At 40.9% G+C, this 25909-nt stretch overlaps 1 protein-coding gene across 2 annotated transcripts; it reads right to left on the bottom strand.

Annotated features, from left to right (window-relative positions):
* Positions 1-436: 436 nt before the first annotated feature.
* On the bottom strand, positions 437-17113 carry LOC146985571 (1-phosphatidylinositol 4,5-bisphosphate phosphodiesterase zeta-1-like). Of its 2 annotated transcripts, XM_085778677.1 has the most exons (12): positions 16974-17113; positions 15747-15942; positions 13914-14115; positions 10647-10791; positions 10173-10325; positions 8250-8435; positions 7978-8143; positions 6877-6993; positions 4955-5127; positions 3174-3300; positions 837-986; positions 437-571 (listed from the first exon to the last, which is right to left on the bottom strand). In XM_085778677.1, the coding sequence occupies exons 2-12, from the start codon at positions 15934-15936 to the stop codon at positions 489-491; spliced, it is 1692 nt and encodes a 563-aa protein (XP_085634803.1). In that variant the 5' UTR covers positions 15937-15942; positions 16974-17113; the 3' UTR covers positions 437-488. The 2 variants fall into 2 exon arrangements, with proteins under 2 accessions (XP_085634803.1, XP_085634804.1); XM_085778678.1 differs by lacking the exon at positions 15747-15942 and having other exon boundaries at positions 16974-17096.
* Positions 17114-25909: the final 8796 nt, after the last annotated feature.

Below are 25909 nucleotides of genomic sequence, written 5' to 3'. Positions count from 1 at the left end.
AATGTATCCTGGCATCACACATCAATTTCAGCCCTGATATAAGAATGACGTCAGTTGTTTTAGAAGAAATGACTCATAAAAAAACAACACTGGATTCTCTAATGTGTGATCAACTCTAAAACAATAATTGTACATGCATCAATGACAAATTTTGTATTAAGAGACAAATATGTTACTCCAGGGATTCCTGCATTACTTGTGTGATTCTAGCAGAGAGTTTATTCTTCATTAAAGGGCTTTTCAGCCAGGCTGGAACCTTCCCCTGTTTTCCTCTGCAGCACACAGTGCAGGCAGCAGAAAAAGGCACATCTATTTTCTAACAATAAAACTGGTATTTATATCTGAGGAAATGGTGCTTTTGATTTATTTAAATATTTTTGTTGTTGTTGTTGTTGCTGCATCAGCCACGCTTTTCTATCTGTTGGTGAGGTGTGTGTGTGTGTGTGTGTGTGTGAGTGAGAGAGAGAGTCTGATAGGGAGAGCTGTTTTTAGGAATACCAGACAAAGACAAAGAGGGAAGCTGGATCCAGGCTGCATCCGTCTCGGGACAGGAGAGGCACCCAGCGGTAGCCTGGAGGAGGAGAAGGAAAGGGGGGGCCTTGAAAGGAAACGTATGTATAGCTGCTAAATACATGAGCATCATGGATACATCGGAGCATTTCCATAAAAACTTAAGCACAGAGCAGAAACCAACCTTCAGTAATGCTGACATGGTGAACACTGAAGGGAAATATAATAATTGGTCCTGCAATGTCACCTCATGTAATTTATCTCTCCATTTGACTCCCAACCCCCCACCCCCACTCGCTGTCACTCTGTCTGCTGCTGTGGCTCACCTTTCTTCATGCTGGTGAAGGGCAGAGTGTACTGAGCCACAAACTCGCTGCTGAGGAGGCCGGTCTGGTCTCGGACACAGAAGCGGATGAGGCACAGCTCCGGGACGCTGATGTTAAAGTTCATGTCAGCATCCCAGTGAGGACTCAGAGCTGGAAAGGTAATCACAGTTTACCGGTTCAATAAGAAATGATTTGATTTGGGTTAAGTGTCTTGTTAAGCTTGTGGTCAAATTATTGAAAGTTTGAAATATTGCACAAAGTTAAATGATTATAAAGCCCAAACTGCTGACACAAGCTAAAGACAAGCCCTTCTGAAAAAGCTTGTTTTAAGAGGTGATATTCAAAATGTCGTTCAACAGTCACAGTGCTCCGAAGCCAAGGGACCTTTGACAGGAGAGGACATGGAGAAGAAGATGAGCTACATGTAGCCTACCATCCCCAGAGTAAGACCCACTGGTTCTGCTGTAAAAGACTTATTCATTTATTCATCTTATTGATGAACAAGGTCAAAAGTCCGCAGTCTACTGTAGCTAATGGCTAGAAGGCTGTGCTTTGGTGCTTAGAGCCAAAAGTAAACATGAGTGTGCTGGCATTCTAACGGAGACAAAGGACTCATGTTGAATAAGAGCAAAATTAGCAGCTAAACAAAGGTACAGTTAACGGGAATCTTGTTTGTTTTGCAAGAATTGAAATTGAAAAACCAGTTGGTGTGAGGAAAAGTCAGAAAGTCAGGAAATGAAGTTATATCAAGCTGTCCTTTATATTAACAACATTTCCTGACCATCCATCTACAGTAACAGCTGAAAAATAAGCAGTTATCATATATCTCTGTCATGGTAACGAAAAATGACAAGGGTTATTTGCGTGTTCAGGAGAGAGTGCGTACATGACCAATGAGTCATCTCGGCTGCCATTCATAGCCCATTTCTGATTCAAAGTTCTTCTGCTCTGTCTACACTTTCTTTAATCCACATGCATTTATATTCACCAGTGACCTCATCCATTTCATAGTGTCAAATGATTTTATGATTTATGCTCATGCATAAGCACTCTGCACCCTCCAGGAGACTTTACTATCTCCCCCACCCCCTATTTGTCTCATTTAAGCAGCAGCAACATGGTGTTTTGTCGCTTAATGCCATGTTTTGGTCTTAAGTTCATTTTCTTGTTGCCATTTTTGAAAATGCAGGTTCAAATCAAAGTAAAAAAGCTGCATGTTCAGGGCTGAGCACCACGTGAAATATGAAAGGTCTGTCAGAAAACTGAACAGCTGAGGGCTTAATTTACTCACTTGAAAGTCTGATCATAGCTACAGGCTGTAAATGTAAGTCCTAACAATAATTTTCATAGTTATCATTAGAAATAAATAAAGAAGCCCTGGTCGTTATGAATGTCGGCGATGACTATATTTCTTCTGAACATGAAAAATCTGTATGTATGAGGGTCCATCTGGTGCTTTAAATCACTGCAGCCCCTCACTAAGGGTGCAGAGACTGCTCCATGTTTCCAGTCATAGCAATAGTGCATGTCAGTCTTCTCTTCAAAGGAAAAACGCCTCTACGTGTTGAAGAAACCCATCAGCATATTTTTCTTCAGAAGTCAGACATCAGTTTACTGGGGAATATATTTAAAGGGAAGTAAAAGAATACACCACAAAATGCTGCTGTCATAGACAACTACCTACAATCCAGTTTAGGTGGTTTCCACTCTATGTTCTAATTTGTCCTATGATGTGCTGGTACTTTTTATGTTTTCTGATCTAAGAGGTCAAGTTCTTAGTCATGACATGAGTCTGTGTGGATGTCAATCCCATGACTTCCCCTCTAGTGCCACTATGTGGTTGACATTTGTGGTTTTAAATGAAGCGTCTCAAAAACTTTTGAATTGGATTCCTCTGAAATTTTGTTGATCTATATTTCCCCCTCAGGACCAACTTTGTATCTCGCTTCATCATCAGGTCAGAATTTTAATTTGTGTCACACTTTGCTGTCTCTTGATACAGCTCCACAGAGCAGCGTGAGTGGCTGTAGTCATGGCTGTCTCATTTTCAAGTCTATTATTTCAATACCGTCAGCTGTGGCCACATCAGTGCCATATTTAATCTGAGGAGGACATTAAAGTCACAATGTCTAAACTCAGAGAGAACAAATACAGAACAGAAGCCTGAAAAATGCACACAGGACTGGATAATATCAGAAATAACTCACAGCTCCTGACTTAAATGTGACAAAGACCATCTTAGATTGGAAGTTAAGCCAGGTCTGATGAAGTAGACGTGAGCCAATCAAGCTGTGTTTTGAGATGCTCCAACATAACAGTTCGCTGTGCAGTACTTACAGTTGTTTTTGACGGTATTCGTGCTTTTTCTGCGGGAGTCGGATGAAATCCCATGAATCTCCACTCTGACGAAGGGGTCCAGAGCTTTGCCACTCCTAGGGACAGGTAGGTTGGACCCACTTATGACCTGAGGGTAATATTGAGAGTCACACAGGAGGAGGGAAACAGAGGAGTGGAGAGAAGAGGAGAGGAGTGCTGTAATTACACCAGTGTGGAGAGAGGCAGGCTTATCTGCAGTCCTCTCACATTGAGCCTCCCCTACCCTGGCCCTGATCAAAGACAAACCTGCTTGTACTTATCATGACATGCGCCGCTTGGCACTGATGGAGCTTTACAGTGTCTGGCCCGAAATTACAGTCCCTTTCCTCTCTAAAAGTCATGCAACCAAACACTCTGCATTATTCTCCTTCATAACAACGAGGGTCCGTATTTCTGAGTGCATAGATAGCTGTTTGGAGTCCTCAATTCATAAAGGTTTGAAAACAGACCATTGTTTATAGTTGACAGTTTTATGCTAAATAGTCTGATGAAAGCTCAAGGGGAAATATTGTTTTCCTGAGCAGATGAATAATTTAATCTTTAAAAATTGAAAACCGACCCTACCTTAGTAACAACAGTGAATGCTACTCATGACTCTGATTGCCACTGAGTTGAAAGCTGAGGCAAGATTGCAGGGTTTTCCCTGAAGTGATCAAATAACACAGTGATGATTTGAATAAATAAAGTTTGGGTTTTTTCCCAGGGCATCCAAAAACAGAGCACACCACATTTATATTTCATGCAGTGTGCTGAGGAGATCTACAGTGTGTGTGTGTACATGAATTGTAGCAGACTTTAAAAAGCAAGTTACAATTGGCTGCATTTAGCGTGGTGAAGTCAGTTGAGGAAAATAAACCAAGATCAACAACAGGATCCAGCTGAAACGTATGAAGCCATCAGTTTAAGCATCAAACAACTTTGCTGCCATTTGCTCAGCAGTTTTTGCAATTTGAGTTTTCTGACACCATCCAATACAATGAATAGACATGGAAATCATGGAACATCCTTTTAACAACAATATCCCTGTTGGTCTCTATACTCAGGCCATGTTGCACCTTGACAAAAAAAGAAAAAAACTATGTGGCTGTAGCACTCTGCATGCTTCTAGTTATCTGAGAGGAATTCAATTTCAACTTGGATGACACCTAGCTCTTGTAGTCGTCTCCCTCCTCTGCAGTGAGTCTGTGTGATTCCCATGTGATCCCAGGCAATTCCACAATTGTCTTTGCTGTACAAAGCCCCAGATATCTCTGACTCCCACCACTCTGTTCTACACACAAGCAAATCTCTGTAATTGGACTCATGTGTTGACTGTAGATCTTATACAAACACTATAAAGATACTGACTTTGACTCTCCTATGATTTAGATACTGCACCTTTAAGTTCTGCCATTACTGTGCCCCAAGATGCTTAAAATAATGGAAAAGGGATGATTTATTAATTGGACCCTGAGTCTAATTGCATTAGAGTCCCCTCCTGCTCCTCTGCCTTTACTTTCTGAGGGAGATAAGAAAGAAATTAAACGCAGACACTCTCAGGGAGCTTTACATCATAGTTGGTTCGCAGCATCCGGCATTTATCTGGAGGCAAAGAGTGAGAGGAGCTTCACCGCACAATGCCCTAGATTGTGAAGCATAGACACATGCATACACACACACAAGAGCACACACCCAGACAGAGTCCTAAAACCATAAATCCACCCAGAATTGATTATTCAGCGTCCAGGGCTCCGTAGCTATACCTTGAGCAGCAGGTGTGTGGGACTGAACCGGTGCTGGCTACATCCAGGATCAAAGCTGCTCTGACTGGACATGAGCACCGCCGGCTTCAGGACGTACCCACAGCCCCCGTTGTCCTGGAAACGGCCACCATTAAGGTCCATAGGCAATCCCAGAGATTGGTAATTGAGAGCCACTGCAAAACACCAGAGTTGGGACAGCAGAGTTAGAACAATGAAAACCAGGAGCCACAGAGCAATGGCAAAAAAAAAACATTGAACAAAATTGAGAACGCCTGAGGCTTGTTAAAATAAAATGAGCTGCATGAGATGATCTCTCTGTATACCTTCCATTTATTTTCTAAAAACAATTTACAGAACACATTCACACTCACCAAATGTGCAAGGAGTACAGTATGTGTGGTGTGATTTTTCTGCAGTGCAAAGCTCACTCTGTGTTGGCATGTGTGCTGTGTAGCTGAACTGCATTCATAGCTTTTAATTATGGTGTAATAATATATATATATTTTTTATTTTTTTTTATTTTGTCCTAACAGATACATGCTGCAATACAACCTTTCATATTCTCCTTATGTGTTTCTGAATCTGCTCATCTAACTGTAACTGATCCATCAAGGCTGCTGCTTTGTACCACAGTCTCCTGCAACTGTGAAAAGTGCCGATCACCATCTGCACAGCTGCCACCACAGCACGTACACAGTCTGCTCAGCGATCAGAGCGGCTCCACGTCAGAGTCGGTGGCTGGCTGGCTGAGTGATGGTGGCGGATGAAGAGGACGTGTAAGACAGGCAGAGTGACAAGAGCTGGCCCAGACAGCGCCACACAGAGCAAGGTAGTGACTTCTGCTCACGGGTGAATCACACATTTCCAGGGAGTTTGAGGACATCATGTTTATGTATGACTGCTGAAGCATAGCTCACATTTGTCTTGGTCATTGCTGATGCAATGCAGGTGTGTGATATGGAGTTAACTGTGTGAAAAAAACAAACTAAGCTGTGACCCATATAAGGATGTAGTTTAAAGATGGAAAAAAAAAGAAAAGCACTTTTAGGCGGGTACAAATCGATTTAGAAAAGTGTTGTGATAAGGACCAGGAGAGGACTTGCTCCAGGGAAAACACAGATGAGGTGGTCAGGCCGTGGACTGGAATGAAATGTTCTTTTCTCTGCTAATCGACAGGATGTTTGGTCAGGTCCTTCCCTTTGAAGTTTGACAATACAAGTTTCCAGACTGCTGTCTCAAAACCTGTAATGGATTGTGTACATTGAGAACATTTTGATTCCTGTTGAAATTGATTGAACACAAATCCAAAAAGAAAAATACTACAAACAAAGTTTACAAAATTAGATGGGAAACATTTAGACTAGCTCGTTATTAGGAGAAAGCACTGGAGATAAGAAAACAAGGTATCTAAATAACATGTTTTCTTTAATTTTCTTCTCGTATGAATATTTGTTACACATTATTTTATAGCTTTATTTAGCGTATGCATTAAAAAAACACTGTACTTCTTTAATTGTGACCACGGTACATCTCCCTCCATCTTCATGGCTGTAAGAGCCAGGCTGTGACAATATTTATAACCAATTAAGGCATTTTGTAACTTTTCCCTCCTCCCATTTTTCACCATTTAAATAACATATACGTACATATACCCAAAACATAATGAGTGTATTGATGGGTTCATTTATTTTTGGTGCATTTACTGTGACTCTGTGACCATCCTCCATAACTGTATATTAGGTAACATTGCTACCTGTAAACATGTAAAGACGTAGTACTCAGTAGTGTTTGCTAAGCTATAAAATTCATTTTAAATTCCTGAATGAATGTGTGTACATAATATAAACGCATGAGTGTGTGTATGAAATTTAATCTATATCTTATCTTTACTTGCAGACTGCGTTATGTGGTGTCTGACTCACCGAGCTGGGAACCAACATTCCAAAATTCCTGAGGGTTGTAATTGGATGAAGACGTCCTGGAGCCTGCTGGGTAGATTCTGCTGAGGAACTTCTGGTTATGGCGAACAAAGTCAGCACCTGAGATGGTCAACACACGGCATATGATGAGGAAGTTAGTGATTTAAGCTTTACAGGTTTTATTTACATGACTGCTGCAGCGACAAGGTGAAACATAATATATAGTTATAGAATAGCATAGTTACAGGATTGTAATTTTCCAATTAGTCAATGTAGATTCCTAACAGCACAGATATGATTCTTTGCTTTCTGCTTTCTTGACTACATTGAGTTGCTTTTATCTGGTGCATTAACATAATCTTGAAAAAGAAAATTACTTTTCAGTTTAGTGTGAAGTGGATTTTTTTTCATGAATAATTTCCATCATTCTGGATTGACTAAAAAAAAAACTTTGCACGCAGCCACAGCCTGTGATCGCACCATAGCTGTGTCATTTGCCTGTGGGGAGTGACAATGACAAGACACTACAAGGTTTTTTTGGGGGGGGGTTTTTACGGCTTCACAGTCAGTGAAGCTGTTCATGGTGCCTGGCAGCCAAGCCAGCCAGCCAGCTCATAACATTTCTGTGTGTCTGAAAAGTGTCATTTCTCCTCAGCAGATACAGATTTTATTTCTCTACTCACTCTGTTTCTCCAATATAATGCTGCACAGTAGCATGATGACAGTTTAAGTGATTATCAGTTGATTCAACCCTCTGTGGGCTCTTTTCACTCCCTGAACACATCTTTGGGTTTGTGCTGTTGTGTTCCCTAACAAACGATCCTCTGTCGTATATGTCATGTTTAATACACTTTTTGCTATTAAAGAGGTTTATAGCCTTGGGTATAATTGCATTTTTTTTTATCTAAAGATGATCTACAGGGGCCACCTCTTTGAGCTCAATGAATCTATAAATCATGCAGATCTTCTTGGCTCATCACAATTATATTTAATATGTAATGTAATATGTGCAATTAATTATATACAGTACTTTTACTATTTCATAATCCAGCTTCTATTGCCTTCACTTGTCTCATGGTTTCAAATCAATAAATGAAATTTTACCTGAGGCTTTTGCTAGCTTGCGAGCTTTCTTCTCTGCCATAGACGTGTTCTCATAGTGGTTCTGATTATCCTTCGAGTGGGAGAAGCTGACAAACTTGACAGACCTGGTGTATACGACCAGGTCGGATAAAGCCTCGGCCACCACCACCTTCTTCTTCTTCTTCTTCTACTCGTTACATTGTAAGAGGAGAGGAAGACAAACCGAAGAGAAGCAGCTTTATCTCCTTGTTCTCATTTAAAATGCGCTTCAGACTGTTCTTGCCCTGACTTACTTCCTTCTTTGAGCCTGCCTTGCTGGGAGACCAGAACTTTGCTTTGGTCTGAAGGTCCTCCTCCTCCTCATCCTCCTCCTCATCTTCCTCACCCTCGTCTACACTCTCCTCTGTCCCTGAAGCCTCCTCTGCCTTCACCTGAGGCTTCAGCTTTTTATTCTTGATGAGGATTTTATACTTCAAGTCCTGGCATCCCCACAAATATACATCATATTATGTATCAGTGTATGACTGAATGCACTGAACCCATTCATCCACTTAATTGAAATGTCAGTTCAGTAAACTCTGAACTGTCGCTGTATCTGCATCCTTAAACTTAGGATGCAAACTTCAAAACGCTCCATCTGCACAAACTACCCTCTCTATGATTTGTCACAAAGACCCTATTCCTCAGTAGACACATCAACATCACACAGCCAGGCATCATAAAGAATCAGAGAGCAGCAGGTGAGCCAAATCACTGAAACACACATCTGCTGCTACATCTCACCAGCCCAGCTCCAGATCTGTCAGAACTCCACAGATCTGTCTGTGCAGATGAGCTGTGATACGCTAAAGGAAAAAAAAAAACATGATAGTCTCAAATTTGGAAGCAGCTCTGTGGGGAGTCACACGACAGGACGTCACGCAGTCGGTGCCAAATGTACTGTACTGTATGCACAGGAAAAAATATGCAAAAAAAATTACAGATCTGCCACCATTAAAAACCTGTAAAAGCCCATGTCATATGAAAATTACAAGCTTCAGCGCTTCCTTTGGCACAGAACTCTCTCATTTTACTCTGCCTTTACACAAAATTGTACAGTCTGGGGAGCTAGAGTAGAGGCTTTGCTTATATCGATGTAATTTAGATATCATATGAGGTCCTTGCAGAGAATTTGCCCTCATGTTGATAATTAAAAAAATAAGTAAAGCAATAACTTGTAAACAAACTAAGGACTATTCTAAACCCACAATAACACTAAGAATAAATAGAGGGAAGACAGTTAGGTTTTTCATCCTTCCTGTGGTTTTGACAACTCGGTGAACACACTTCCAACCTCTGCTCCAACTGGTTAGAGGGGGTTATAAAGTAATAAAGAACTCTGGGCTTTCCATATTGGCTCCGCTTTCATAATTGGATGGCAACTTGGGTATGAAGTGGCATGGATGTGACACATGAACACTGATTCAGTGAGTTGCTCGGGGTTAAGAGTGAAGATTAAACCATTACCGCTGAGGCTCCTACATGAGCCCACTCTTCCTGAGTCACAGAGATAAAAAAAAAGAAAAGATATGGGCGATATGGGGGGAAAAATAATCTTATATGCACACTCAGGATAAAACATAACTCCTCTTATTTTGCAGTAAATTCCAAAGCAGTAGAACTCAGAGGCAGCAAAGAAATTCCAGCGAGGAGACAGCACGCATTGATCTGCACAGACAGAAAAACCCTTCATCCTCCTTGTCATATTCAATAGACTGGAGTGACTGTGTCTGCATCTTTCAGGCCGACTGCTCGGTCATGGGTTGATGTAGATGTTTTCAGTGGAGAACCAGAGCAGGTTCATTCTAATTGAACAATCAGGTCAAGTGCCTCAGCCTGTTTAAAATGACAGACACTTCTCAGGATCAACCATCCACACTGCGTTGGATTTTGTGAATCTAATGATTAAATTAATGATTAAAGAGCCTTGCCGACGTCCATCTACCCCAACGTCCCACTGGGAGAGACGGGCAAAGGAAGCCTCAGAAAGAGACTAATGAGGCCCACCGTGGCAACCAAAAGGTCTCATTTTCTCTGTGTTTTGCTGTGCTGTGACAGACGATGAGGATTAATACATATAAACACCACCCTGCCTGAACCCCCTGATCTGACATGAAACACAGATTTTGCCTCTGATCTACCATTCAGATAGCCAAGCTCTCACTTCTGATTCTTACATTTGGGCTTGGGAGGTGCCCAGCGGTTGGGTGATCCAAAGGTGCTCTCAGGAGCCTGTCCCCCAGGGTAGAGATAAGATAGTGGGCCATTACCTCCTGTTGCTCCCGGGAACAATGGTTTTCCAATGACAGGATCACTGGGTAAGCAGACACCTGTCAAGAAACCACCCCACCAAAAAAAAAAAGTCAGAGCTCAACCCTTATTTCCAACAATTAGAATCAACCTTGATGTTTGCTTCTGAGGACACACACACACATGCACGCACACACACACATATATCACAGAGAATGGCCCTGAATCAAAGACAACTTGCAAGCAAAGCATTACGATCAGAGATGCTAGGAGATTAATTAGAACAAGTGCAGCTCAGTGGGGTCTTCCTCAGCCCAGAGAGGCAGGGTTGGACACTGAGTTTGATGCCTGAGGCACCACTCTAGGAAATATATGTCATGTAACATAATATATTCTGTTACCTCAAAGGCATGCTGTGCTACAGTGGTGATGACATCCTTAAAGAATATCTTTGTGGTCAGGGTGTAGCCATGGTAGACGACAGGCTCCATATCTGGCCCATCCCAGCAGTCAATCTCCAGACAGCGACAGCCTTTCCTCAGAGCACTGTGCCAAACACACACCCACACATCCATACATACATGCAGAGACACATGCACACTCACTTAGCTGTGGCAAGCCTATGATATGCACTTATAATGGAAATTAAAAGTGAAGAGTTGAGGCACGAACTGAGGCATTTGGCTTCTCAACACAATACCTATTAAAGCTTTCTGGCAAATTAATCCATCATTATACATGTTGTATTAATAACATACAATAATCTATGATACATATTAAAATCATATCATCTATTCCAACAGTGTCTTCTGCCTGATTTGTCTGGATCCTTTCCCAATTTGAGAAGAGAAATTGTTGCTCTTCCATTTCCATTTCTGTGTTTTCTTCACACAAAAAATATGGTCAGATTTATCAAATCCAATCCATATTTATTTATGGAGCACATTTAAAAACAACCAGGTTCACCAAAGTGCTTTACAACAGAGGTAAAATGAATAAATAAAATCAACAAGTTTATATTTAACAGAATATATCCAGGCTTTACAAGATATTGCTTTCTGTTGGCAGTGGACAAAAACGATTTGCCTCTGCAGCAGAGGTGGGGCAAATTATGACTATACAATTGTATGTCATCTTGTAACTTTGATTCAAAGAATCTCCCTTTTACTCCAAACATCTTAACTGTGAAATAGTTCTGTTTTATATGAATTCTGCCTTTTCTACCAGTTTATTGCTGCTTTAAATTCAAATTAGGGCACACACACATCTATGGATGTTGTTCAGTACTGTTGTCTTTCATCTCAGTTGTGTTTTTCTCTGGAATCACAAAAATGTCATAATGTTTGTCTCGTTCTAAATTGTGTATTACACAGTAACTGCTGTGTGCCTCTGATACTGTGAGCAAAGAATAGGCATATATCATGTTGTGATTGCATGCTGCAATTCAGAGAATGAATGCCTTTAGGATCCAGGTTCACTTTTATCTATTTTAAAATATTTTCTAAATAGTTTTTGTTTTGGCTGTTTAGGTTTTATCTTTATTTATAAAGAAAATCAAGATCAACATTAAAGGAGCATTATCGCAAATACAGCAGTAATAGCATAAAACAAGCTGAAATATGCAAAAGATAGGTCGGGGGGAGCCATAACTAAATTTACAAAAAAAATCGCCAACAGTATAGTGTCCGTGGGGCAAATGCAGCATTTGTCTTTGTTATGATCCAAGCCGGCCCGGCGCTTGCTGCGTTCGATTGCACTCGGAACTCGCAAATCCGACCTCCGAACCGGAAAAATGCAACAGTAAATTGTAATGTAGCAGTGTTAGGCTGCTTACAGTCACTGAATCGTCCCACTGCGGTCTGCACGTCACACCAACTATCATACATTTGTAGGAGGAAGTTGCAGTTGCTGTTGTTGCCGTTGTTGTGGTTGTGCGCGAGTAGAGCTGCCTCTTCCACTAGCGAGTTTTCTTTTTCCTTTCCCGCGATTGCACGTTTTTTCAGCCTGGTGAGGGAGGAGGGAGGAGGAGGAGGAGGAGGGGGGAGGAGGGAGGAGGGAGGAGGAGGTGGGGGGGGGGACTAAACGAGGCTGCTCTCTCTCTCTGACTGCCACTTGTTTATATCTGATATGCTCCGCCTGGCTCCATCTAGTGGCCGAATTAAGAATTTGGATTTGCAATAATGCTCCTTTAAGGAAATGTTTTTTTTTCTTTCTTTGATTTCCATATCTCAGTGCACACAGTGTGGAGCTAGAAACTACTGATTAACCTCGCTTAGCTTTTATACTGAAGACTTAGGGACATAGTTAGCTGTCTCTGTGTCCTGTTTGTCTAGTTACTAAACAGAATTTAAAAATTCGTAAAAAGTCATGGTTTATTATTTGTCTCAGTTACCTGAGACCTCACATGTGGTTGCAGGATGTACTGTGGTCATGCCTGCACAGAGACTTCAGTGTCAGATAACATGCACAATAACCAGATCTGCTGCACATAGGTGGTGCTGGTGGGTGTGAATAGAAGTTACTTTAGTGTAGGTGATGGAAACTGGGCTGAGGTGAAAAAGAAAGAAAGAAAAAACTGAGCAAAACAGGGAGTGGAGAGAAACAGCAGTAATAGCAAAGCTGAAACAGAAAACAGCTCAGGCAAAGTCCACCTGCAGCTAATCTACAGTTGGTATATTGGTAATTTGGGCCAATAAAACACACATGCACAAACTGACCCATTGTCAAAATTCAAAACACTTTTTGCCTGACAAAGTCGGCAACACTGCAGACTACAGTGTAAACACTCCACCCCACACCCATTCAATTTGAAAGAGCAACCACCACTGGGGAAACTCAACCACATGGCAACAACAACCACTGGAAATTTGATCACTAAACTTAAACTATAATCACTCAGTCAATCACTCACAGACTTTCACAATTATATGTTTCGCCCCACTGTTGGGATCCAGCTTAGAGAGAAAAAAAATAATAATAATCAATAAGACTATACTTAAATTATATTGTAATTTTTCTTCCATGTTTTTTAACAAAACATGCAAATTAGGTTATTTTTTAATGTGAGCTTGAGGGATTCTTAAAAGTCACCTCCTGCCACTTGATTGTCCTCTCAAGATGAATCTTTCATTATCTAAGTAAACCAGAACTCCCAGGCCATTGGGTTGGAGCGCTCCACTCTACCAGCCGGCCAGGACGCTCAGCATTTTCACAGGGACCATAAATACAGCATTTCTGCTGCCATCAGCCCCTTTTGTAATCACCTCCATTGTCCCGTAAAGGGACCACAGCAATTTCACTGTCTGCCTCAGCACATGAGTGGGTCAATGAAATGGGAGGAAAAGACACACTATCCAGATAACACACATGTAGGTTTGAGGGAGAGATCTAAAAGATAGGATAGTGGAGAGTTGAAGGGCATTTCTGTATCAGAGCTAAATTACTTTTAAATTCGAATTATCATTTGTTTTGACCCACATAGATTCATCAAATACCCAGGATACTGCAGAGCTGATGTTGGGTAATTTGCAAAAGTCCTTCACCTGCCTATGCAATTTCACAGGTTACAGAGGTAACCCCTATTAAGAGTCATCATGGAGGCAATGTTCCTCAAGTGCTGCAACATGATAAAGAGCAAAAGCTGTATAGCACATACTGTACTTTCTTACCAAACATAGGCATCCAGGTGACTTTTTCCTACGAGCTGATCTCCAGTCAGGTAGGTGTTGTGTGATGAGGAGATGAAGTAGCTGCTGAGAGGTTGGTCTAAATCTTGGTAGACTGATGCGTGGGTCTGGTCAAACAGGCAGCAGTCCTTGGACTCCATGTACCTCAGGAATCCTTCAAATGTCATAGATCTGTTTTCTCTTGCTGCAGGAAGAGAAAGAGGATCAGAGACAGTCATAATGAGTATCAGTTCCTTCACCAACTGCAAAGCACTTTTAAGCAGGAGCACTGTTCATGGTGTCACCATGCTAAAACTAGTGAAATAAGTAAAGATGCATTGTTTTGAGGAAACTTATACATTGTGTACATTCACATGCTCAGTTGTTCACAATGACAATGCTGTAATGCTAATCTTTAACAGATAGTAGCATTACATCTATAAATCTGTCCAAGTCAGCCGGGACTGGCACCAAGTCTGTGCCACATAAGCAAATGGAGTCAGTGCACAGGCAAATGTAAGTAGCCTAGCATTGGATAACTATCTTGCTTGTTTCATAGACTCCAGTGCTATCTTACATTCATAGTCAGTAACTTAGATCGTGTCAAATCCAATGAACATTTAATGTTCCATGTAGCTAGCTTTAATTACAGTCAAGCTTATTAGTTTAGTCGCCTTGGTATCTCATTACAACACGGCTGCTTGCAGAGATCATTGACTGTAAGGATACATTTCAACATAAATATAGTGTTTGTTTGCTTTTTTTTTGTTTTTTGTTTTTTGTTTTTTTACCTGAGGTAACTGATTTGATGAGTTGACTTGATATGATGCTAATTGATTGATGATATTAAAATCCACCCTAACCCTGAAGTAATAGTGATACAATTTCCCTAATAGTAATAAAAAAAGTTCCCAATGGTTATTGCTTAAAGAAACACTCAGTAATTGAGCCCGTAGCAGAAAAAGCAGCCAGCCAGTGTGGTCTGTAGCAGTGAAATCAATTCCACTTAGGTGAGCTAGTTTTTGGGTCTCTGCATTGAGCATGCTGGCTTATTGTCATGGCTCGTTGGGATACTTGATGGAACTCATTGGAAGAATTTCTTTCACCTGCACTCTTCCTGCTGTGACGGGTAAAATGTCTGCAGTGAAAAAGATCTATTATGTTGTCTGTGCATCTAATGGTAGGCTGAACCCAGAGATTACATCCTGTGGACCTGCTTACGTTCAGCAGTTTGGGATCAGAAATTTGATTAATTTGAAAGCTATGATGCATTTTAGAGAAAGGCAAAAAAACATTCACACCATAATCTTCAACTTGGTCTGCAGGTCAGATCCTTGACACCAAATATAAATCATGCACTTCCTCTATATTTAGGTAATTTGGTTTATATAAATCTGTTGTGTGCAGCATAATGAAATACAAAAGGTGCTAGATGAACTTAAAACTACCTCTCACAACCCCTTCCTACGCAAAGACAATAACATATTAAAACAGATGAGGTCTTTGGTTTTGCTTCAGCATATTTAGCTGTTTTCTTGATGGTGCAAATTAACCCACAGTACAGTAGGCCATTAAAAAAACATCTGGTCTATGAGCCCACTGACGTGTCTGATTCCTCCATTTTCCTTCCTTGTCATTTAAACCACCCGCCTCTGGGCTTACAGAGCATCATTTTGTCAGCCAGGCACCACTGGAGCGCAGACTTTAACTTCTGTTATAACTAAATTAAGATTATTATGTGACAAAGCCTTGGTTCTTAAATAATACAGCCATTTATTACCCATAGTAATGGACAGCAAGCAGTCTGACAGGACATACTGTTCTGCCTTCACTCACCTGCGTCTTCAATCTCATATTTGTCAATCAGATTCTCAGCTGTCTCCACATTTGCAGTGAGTTCAGTCTGCTCCATGTGGAGGAACCTTAGGAGATCACAGGCAGGCAACGTCACCTGACCTGAGGTGTAGCACTGGTATAGATGTTGGATTTCAGCTCTCCTGGAGGAGGGGGCCTTGCTTTTCCTCATCTTGCCCTGCACACATTCATTACAGTCTCTCAATACCTTTACAATGATCCTATTCCTTGGTTTTTTTTGTGAAACTTCCAAATTTAAAGAAGTTGTCAACTGCAATTCTGTGAAGATTCTGTGACGACTAATAATTTGTTCTAAGTCTCCAGTTTTTCTGCAACTCTTGACATCCACCATGATAGTGTAGAAAAGAAAACTGCAGAATTTTGGGCCATTCAAAGTAATTGCTATATTTCTTTACAATGTCACCTGAGCTAGACGATATTACACATCACCCTCTATCTATGATACATGGAATAGTGAATTGAAATGTCAGACCTTAGATGTATCCCAACATTTACCTGAGCTCACCTTTAAAATTCAGCTTCTTTTTTTTTTTTTTTTTTACTTTAACTCAGCACGAGAGAGAATAAAAGAGAAGTCACAGTGCTCACTCTGCACAAAGTTCTCCCACCCTCCATCCCTGCCTCCCCCTCCTCTCTGTATCTCTTACTTATATCAAATACTAAGGCAACTTCTATGTGGCTTTCCCATTTTAGTCCCTCTCCACTTCTTGTCATTCCTCTCAGTCAGTGAGACAAAAGTGTCTGTGACTTTCTCTGGCTTTGCATGTCTTTTTCTCCCCATACCTTTCATCTCTCTGATCTGCACCCCTTCATAGTTCAGACATATGCCTGTGCTGTCACTGAGTACCCTGCAGTGGGCCGGTCCCCCGCTGCAGCTGTCGCCTGACTGTGAGCAACACAAAGCAACCAGCTCTGCGATGATCTTCATTAACCTTTTATGCAGAACCTGCAGTAACTGCATCTGAGCTAAGACGTCCCTGTTACATGGTGTGTTGTTTGTAAAATAGCTGCCTTAAAACCCCAAGAAAAGTCATAGATCTTGCTTAAGATGTTTATAAATGTCTCTCACACTTAATGTTTCCCACCCAGTAAACCATTTTCACCGAGAAGGGAATGTAGCTCCAGTGGGACTGAATTGTTTAATTGTACCTGAAAACTCAATAAGAAATCATGTAAACAGCAGCCTACCTCAGATATCAGTGGTCTCTGTGCCCCCTCTGTGGTAGGAACACTTTAACAAGAAATCAGCAGGTAATAAAAATACTCAAAACAATCAGATTTTTTCAGCCGCTCTCTAGGGAAGTACACAAAGTTGTTGCCATAGTGACACGAACATTCTGATTCTATGGGTGTGCTGTATAAAAAAAAATATCAAAGTTTGTAGCTATTTGTATTGCTATGGCTTCTTCTGAAGTATGGCAGGGGAAGATTAAACTCACCCAGTGTTTGTCTCCTAATTTTTTCCGACATGAGCCATGGACTTGCTGATGAAATAAATAAATAAAAAATTAGGACGAAACAGTGAGAACAGAGTAGCCCAGGCCACTGTGAAGAAATAACTTTTGCCTTTGTGTTTCTGCATGTTGAATAGCCTACTCTATGCTGAGTAAAGAGCCTTCCCTTTCCCTTTCATCATGTCATGGTCAGAGGTGACCACACAATATGTAATCAAATATGCTCTTGTTTTCACCATGATTAGTCACTAATTATTTCCATAATTTATGAAGCTCTTCCTTTGCAAACTTCAGCATCCTGCAACAAAGAGGCAGAACACATTAAAATCCAGCCATTTTGAAAAATGTACAGTAGGGATTGACTGTTTTTGAAAGTCAGTCAATTAACTAGGCTACATGGTCCAGATTGAGATGGATTTGTAACTACAGTATTGGGTGGATTTCCATGACATTTTGTACAGACATTCATCATTGTTTCCAAATGATGGATTTTCAATTTGTCTACTTCTTTTTGTGACCAGGAACTTTCAACGTATGACACTGTCTTGCAAGCAAATCAGAATGGTAACATTTATCATGCACTTGGATGGCTATGCCAAAGTAAAGCCTTACAGAGCTGCGGTAGATATTCTCATGTCCGTGAAGGTTCATCCAGGTCATCTTATTCTTGTGGAGTTGTAGTGTAGCTTTTTACTACAACTCCACAAAGTAGATAGTCTCATTAAGATCATAATGTTTGACTATTAGTGGAATTTTTGCCAACAACTTAAGGTGAAAGCAGTGCACTTTCATCAAGAGTTAGCTGGCATTACATTAATTGTGCAATTGGAACATGATAAATTAGCATTAGCGCCAGGGTAAAGGTTAGCATTTAGCATTTGTGAGACCTCAGGATGTATGAGCTTTTTTAGTGCGCCCTACTCCTCCATGGGGTCTGACCAAAAGGAGTTGCTTGCGATTTCCGACAACAGCATGATGAATTGAAGCACTGGTGTTGCAGTGTCTGCTACAACTGCTACAGGGTGCTTCTGTCTGAATACATCATGCAAATAAATGCACGTATTCTACTTTACACAGCACCAGAGACTGATTTCAGTTTAATTTTATGGAATAAAGTTCACATTCTCCAAAATGTCAAAGCCATAGTGGATTCAAGTGTGAATACATGATAAGAAGTCATGTCTGCAAAAGTCAATGAAGCATACAGAACATATCCACTGATTCTGTGATGGCTGTTTTAGCAAGTTTGACAAGAACTTCCTCTCTGTTTTTCTGTGTAAATCTGAATGTTATTGATGTGGTGTGAATCACTGGTGCACAACAGTAGTTATTGCCTAGTCATAGTCCAGCAGAGTCATTCCTGTCTACACCAGGCTGTAATGGTTTGGCCTTCGGCCTGTCAGAGCCATTGGGCACACAAGTTTGATGTGATAATTCCCAGGCAGTGAACATGAAGCCCTGTATATGGCCCTTGTCTCTGCATCACTGCACTTCTCTCTCCACGGTCGGTTAGTTGGACTCATTTTGGAGTGAACAGAGCATGCGTATGTAGCTGTCAGTTTTTTACTTCTGTGCTCCTGTGCATCTGTGCATATTGAAGGGTCAATGGTGAATAAAAGATCAGCAGGCGGTGTGCGTGTGTGTGTGCTTGTCCGTGTGCATGACAAGCTCAAATACACCCGCACGTTTCTACTCAGATCACTTCTCTGTATCACAGTGTGATGTGCATAATCAGGGTTTTGTCTTAACCCAGGGCTCAAGTTTAGTACTTAGTCAAAACGCCACCTGTTGAGATGCTTAAGATGAGAACAGCTGAGACCTTTTGGGATGTGACTCAAACAGTGATTTGAATAGGTTGGCAGACCATGTTTTATTTTGACAATGTATTCCCAGCTGGATTTCCATTGGCTCATTTGGTATTCATTGGCCTGTAGGAGTTTTGAGTCTGTGGTAATGTCCAGTGTCAGGGGGTAAGTGGAAAGATGAGGAGCTCAGAAACAATGAAAAGTGACACAGACAAACATATCCATTTACTGCTAACTGCCTTTGCCAAACGTAACTGCAAGTTGTGAGAGGGAGGATGCCAGAGTAGGTGTTTAAGCATTTAAAGCAAAGGACTTTGAAACTGAGACACCTTTTATCCAGTATGCTGTTTTTAAACTACCAAAACATATCTATTCGCCAAAGTATTCAATCTCAACATTTAACAATCATTCTGTAAACCTAAGGTGCATTAAATTGTGTTACCTAAAATTACCTAGAATTTTGCAGGTATCCTCAGTAATTTTGCTTTTGACGTGCACATTTCAGATACAATCAATATAAACATGTCCTTATTTAATTTATCAAGTAAAGAATGTAATCCAATCTTAAACTTGATGTTTCCTCCTAAATTTACTTGGTTGCATATTAAAGTGAATGGCTGAAGATAGAGTTGCAAACTGGTCGACTGTTTATCACCTGTAATGTAGTCAAACAAAAAGAAAGAGCAGTAAAGTTGAATGGAAGCAACCGACACAAATACATTTATACACAATCTGTATCTCTGCCACAGATGAACATTGTTATACACATGCAGACACACACATGCACACACACACACACACACACACACACACACACACACACACACACACACACACACACACAGCTGACATCAGTTTAGAGGAGTTCATTTCTCATAGTAAAATGAAAGAATTTATCATACAATTTGAAAATCAGGGAACAGAATGAGAAAGTATGGGAGGAGTCTGCTGCTCATAGAAAATGAATCACAATTCATAGCTGCTTAGTATTCTTGCTAGTCCACTCTAGAAATATTGCCATAGCCCTGAGCAACTGGCCATCTGTTAGAGAAAATCACCATCCAGCAGTATGCGTGTTGTTGAAGCACCACAGTCATCTTTCTCAGTGCTAGTGTGTTGAGACAGGCAGACAGTTGGTTATTAGGAAAGATCCCTGCCAAGGGAAATCAGCGAGTCAAAGGAGCAGGCAGAGATATTAATTTGTTATTCAGCTCAGGATGGAGACAATGATACAGATCTAGATCCATCCTAAGGAATGTGTAACACTGATGATACATGCATATAGTATGCAAGAACCCACATGTTGTGACAGGTCCTCCTTATCCAGCTCATGCTACCAAAGCCAAACACCCCAGTTACTCAATTTCAGTTTGACATAAGAACGAGAAACAGAAAGAGAAAGACTTGTAAGGCAGTGTTATTGGATCTCAAATGTAAGTACCTCTCTTTTTGCCTGTGCTTATCACTTTTTTCTTTTCTTTCTGACAGGAGACACAGAGAATTGTTTAAAAGCTGACAGGGCTAACTCTCTCATGAACTGTCATGTTTTTTTTTCTCATTATGTTACTCTGCAATTTGTCAAAAGACTTTTAAACCACTTAAAGTGAGCTAAACATAATGAATTGGCCAACACTTTGTATAGCCTAATGCGGAGGAGTATAGCTATAATTAGAAAGCACTACTATGAAGAGTGCTAATTTAATTAATGCTGTTACAAATTACGGCATAATTGTCAAACTTTTGCTGACTGCTGTTTTAATTATAGCTGGCTGCAGCCAATGTGCAGTGATCCCTGGCAAATTACATATCCTCTCTGAGTCTCAGTGTGCTCTGCCCATCCATTTTCTCTGCCATCCTGCCCCATAATAGCCATGGGAGATTAATTGGTGTCTCTTACCCTCACTGACTGCGACGAGTGATGTGAGGGAAGTGCCTCCACCTGACCGGGAAAATTAGACTATTTAGCTTTCTATCGAGGTTCACGTAGCTGCTCCATCCTCCCAAATAATTCATGCACCCATATTAACCTAACTAGAGTTAGATGTCAAAATATGAGTTCCATCCCCCCCTCAAACAGCTTGTATTGTCAGCCATGTAAAAAATGATAGTGTTTTCGGGTCAGCCAATTAAGCATCTGTCTATACATGTTTATGCTTGTGTATATCCCTAACCCCTACTTAGCTGATATGAAAGGGAACCATCACTTAACTGTAGAGAGATGGAGCATTTCCTCAACTGTGTTGACAAACTGTCACAATGCACATACGTCATCAGGTACTAATGTTCTGAATTAGTAAGCCTGATTCAGTTTACAAGCCCCATTAGTGAGGGTGAGCGGCTCCAAAGATCTGGCTTTGACATAGATAAATAGGAAGTTCTCCAGAGCCAACAGGGGCAGTTAATGGGGAGTTTTAGGGTCATAGATTGTATTTTTATGAGGCAGGTTGTGAAAGGAAGGACTTCATAAACTGCTTCTTAAGCCACAATATTGTTTGGTATTTTTGGCAGATGCCTATCTCTGCCAGAGACACAGCAGGGGCTGTATCTGGCAGTCCAGTAGTACACTGCAGTTTTGGTGCCCATTACCATTCACAGCCCATCTGTGTTGACCAAGTCAACACAGCACAGTCCAAGGCTTGCTTCTATTTTGTGCTCATTATGCTGCTTTAGTAGGCAGAGGTGCATGCATCTTGTACATGTGTGATGTAATGTGAAAAGGTTGCTTAGCTACCTCTGATCCGAGTGAGTAACATATCCTCAGCCTGGAGCTCTGTGCACTGACACAAAGTCCCTCAACAGGGGCTTGTGTAGGACCCGGGAACAGCAGATCTTCACTGCATATTTAAGGGCCTCTCTCCCTGCAAATCGCTCAGGGTTGGTTATCAAAGCAACATGCCTGCATATAGGTTTCATACTGTGAACATCTTGACCAAAAATGGTCTCAGTTTTATCATCTAAATCACCGTTTAAATGAATTTAACATCAGCGTACTTAAAGAGCAATTATTATTATTATTATTATTATTATTATTTATCACATCATCTGATTTGGTTATCATTTCATCCATGTTAACTGACACTACACCCTTTGACTTGTCAAGCTGAGGCTGAGCTTGCCGTCACTGGAGCTCTCAGAATATTTTATGTTGACACCTGAGTGAAAAGGTGTCACGCAGATGCTTTGCATTTATGCTTTCTGACAGCTTGTCGAAAAGTCCACAACAGGAGGAAAAAAGCTCACTGAAGGTGTACTGGTAGATGTCAGTTGGGCAAAATTCATATTGCCATATACTGTAAGCAGTTGTAGATTGTCCATTGATCATCCATATGGATTTCACAGCACAGGCTAGTGACAAGAAAATTAAGGTATGGCTTTGTGTATCATTAACTCCTTTGTTGTGTGTTAACCAGCTTCATATCTAAAATGTAGCTTCAGTGATAATAACGAATGTCAAGGGACTAATTAGTGGGCATCACCTGTGTCCCTGCAACCCCTGTCAACTCCACTATTGTGTGTCACAATTATCTGTATTTAAGAGGATTAAAAGAAATATAACAACAAAAATCTCAAATAGATTAGCTACTCCAGCTTTACTACTCTGTTGGCTCCAGTACATTGCTTTGCACAGACTTTGGTTCGATTCATTTATAGTAAATGACTGACCGTGTTGCCATCAATCAACTAGTAAACAGCATATCCCTGAACACCTGTGCTTTCCCGCCCACCAACAGAGTAACTGATTACTGTTAAAGTATGAACCTGAAGCATCTGCCTCTCTGTTTGAATTTGTGATACCAGATTGTAGTCGATTCTGAGGAGAGACATATTTTAAAATTGTTTACACTTGTTTAATGATGAAGCAATCTGGACTTAATGACTGGATTTCACATTTTTGAGGTATTAATCCAAACCTTTTGCCTACCGCTGCTATCAACTTTGCCACTGTCTTATACCTCTGTTAGACCAAAGTGCACAAAAAGACCACCCTCAGACCACTGAGACTGAAACGCACTCTCCCATTCTGGCTCCACTGTTTAATTAATCAGTTGCTTGGCAACATCTGGCAGGGACATGATTTATGGCATACAGTCTAAACACCTGTTATGCTGAGGCAGGAATGGATGGAAGTTGAGTCATTGTGCAGCACATCGGGCCCTCTCACACTGTGTAAATATCTGGCAGCAAAATGGAGTTTGACTGGGACATTTACATATTTAGGCCTCCCTGTGCTCCGGATTTGAGCATATGATTGGGTTTCTATTCTAAATGAATACAATAGCCTGGAGGATGTTGCATCTCAAGTTTCTATTTATATTTTTTTCACCAACATCACCTCAGAAGATCACATGCTGCATGCCTATTGTGGTTTCTGCAAGTACAGCTAATATAAATAGAGGATTTTTTTTTTTTTTTTTTACTTTATACATTTTTCCCTCACACCCTCATTAATCTCTTATCTCACATCATATTCAAACAAAGCTCAACTACAAAGCAGAGATTTCCAAGGGGCACCTCCAATTATTACCAAACCTTTGTCCTGTTCTCTTGCAAATCCTCAAGCGTGCTTGTACCTGCAGGGACGTGGCAGTCATCCAGAGTATAGTCACATTTTTCAGGCTGCTTCCCTGGCATCTGTCTGCCTGCAAAAAAAAAGGTAGTCTGTGCCCTCTGCATGGCACTGACTCATTCTAAACAATAGGCTCTTTGCCTGTTTGTTTTTTTGACACAGATGTCATCTCATACAACTTCAGAGCAACAAAATACTGAATCTGTCAGTTGATCTGTAGCTTTATTTCTTGTTTCTACATTAAAGGTGGTGTGTGTTTTAACATTGAATTTAGGGCATATTATTCTTCTTTATCCCTAAATTTACACTTCTTTGACTGTGCCGCTCCCTCTCTGTCTCCTTCTTTATTCATACTGATGGAAAAACTTCACTTCCTGAAAGAGGATCATGCTTAGCCTGGATGGAGTGTTGTATGCTGCAGTCTGTCTCGGTGCACTGAGGGGAACTCATTCATCACAGCTCACTTAATAAATCAGGAATCCATTAATTGCATTTCACAGCAGTCATGATCTGCAAATTAGGAATCAAGGAGCTCATTTTGTGTACACTACTGTAATTGCATGGTGGTCACAAATGCAATTATTCTAATCTTCCTCTGACTTTTCTGTTTCTTTCATTTTCAATCATGTTGTATCATGAATAATGGGAATATTTCAACATTGTACACAAATAAACAGAAAAAAGGCCATAGGTTCACAGGGAGGCTAGAGGAAGTGGAGAATAACATTGCGTCATTTAAAATAAATATTTTATTGGAGCAGTACTCGTTATGTGGCTACTGAAAGCAGCTCATTTTCTGTCTTTCCTCATCATTACAATCTCTCTGAAGTAGATCACCTCATGACTCCAGGAGGGAACCTTTCGTATCTTAACAGAAACTTGTAAGTCATAGCGTTAAGGTGGATTCATTTAGAGTTGATGAGCCATTGGACAGATGTATGGACATTTTCTACCCTGTGGAGAAATTTGTTACTCTGGATCAACAGGATGGTGGAAATTAAGGAGGAGTGGAAACGCATGTTGCAGCTGGCACAGCATGTACAGAGATATTTACTGATGATATCTAAAAAGGTGTGCAAATCTTAACAAACCAAAGTAGTATCGTTCTTTGGAAATCTGCCAGTGGCAATTGATTTCATTGTTCATGAAGTTGCCTAATATCCCAGTTGTGATTAAGATTTGTCATCAGGAAGTGGTTATTACACCTGATGATGAGATTGTTCACAAGGAGAAAGTACATGTGCAATAATGTAAGTCAGCTGCTGACTATGTTTTTGGCTTTCTTGAGAAGCTCTGGTTTCTCTACCACATTGAATGTGGCTGAGGAAAGCAACATCTAAAACATCCCATTGAAACTGAGCAGGTGCTATCCAAGTTTCCATAGAGGAAGGATTAGATAGTGATTTTTGTCCTCAATCTGAGGATTTGATGCATGCATGTGTAAATGTGAAGCAGCTCGAAGGGGTGAAATATTGGTAAACAACACTCACAGAACAAAAGCTCATGCAGGGAGTTTTCTGTGGTACTGTTCTACCACCTTTATATGCCCTGTAAACTTTACTGTCATCAGAAAGCTCTTTGATCTGTGGCTATGGAGTGCACACATTTGCATATGTCAGTGTGTGCATGTAACCACTGCTGCTTTATTGTCACTTTTCAAATAGGTATTATGCTGCCATTGAAACTAGTTTTCTGCCTGCAATATCTCAACCTGTGCAGAATTAATCCCATCCATCCATCCATCCATCCATCCATCCATCCATCCATCCATCCATCCATCCATCCATCCATCCATCCATCCATCCATCCATCCATCCATCCATCCATCCATCCATCCATCCATCCATCATCACTGTCAGTTTGCTCTTTATTTATTTTACCTTTCTGCTGAGCACAGCAACTGCAGTGAATGTGAACCATCCAGCCGACAAAGCACTGATTAATTGTCAGCCTGCAACAAGAGAGGAGTGAGAGCAGTGGAGGGAGGAGGGGGCTTGGAGTTAGGCAGTAAAGAGGATAGAAGGGGGATAACTGTCCATGCAAGCTTTGACACGTCCAGTCGGAAAAGGGGGCTATAGTCTTCTGGCTGTGTCGCCCCCAGTGTATGTATACCTAACCCAAATCTGCACATACCTGTTCTTGTGTAGATCTGTCTTCTTGTCCTTCAGTGTTTGCCTATGGCTTCCTGTAAACCACAGGTATGCAAGTTTTTTCTTCTTCTTATGTCTGCGTAATGCGGTGTCTTTGTTACACAGCACAGCACCCACCCCGCTGACACCCATCCCTCGTTCTCCTCCC

The sequence above is a fragment of the Trachurus japonicus genome, chromosome 6, assembly GCF_045865225.1.
Source record: "Trachurus japonicus isolate A0001 chromosome 6, Traja_1.0".
NCBI classification, from domain to species: Eukaryota; Metazoa; Chordata; class Actinopteri; order Carangiformes; family Carangidae; genus Trachurus; species Trachurus japonicus.
This window is presented reverse-complemented; position numbering and strand designations above follow the sequence as displayed.

Bases quoted from the DNA above. Each gene is read 5' to 3' on its own strand.
- LOC146985571 (XM_085778677.1), bottom strand. From the start codon at position 15,936: ATGAGGAAAAGCAAGGCCCCCTCCTCCAGGAGAGCTGAAATCCAACAT. The intron at 8,144-8,249 runs GTAAGTCAGGGC...TGTAACGAGTAG, and splicing joins AGGCAGGCTCAAAGAAGGAA to AAGAAGAAGAAGAAGAAGGT. The intron at 572-836 runs GTGAGCCACAGC...CTCCTCCTCCAG, and splicing joins CTTCACCAGCATGAAGAAAG to GCTACCGCTGGGTGCCTCTC.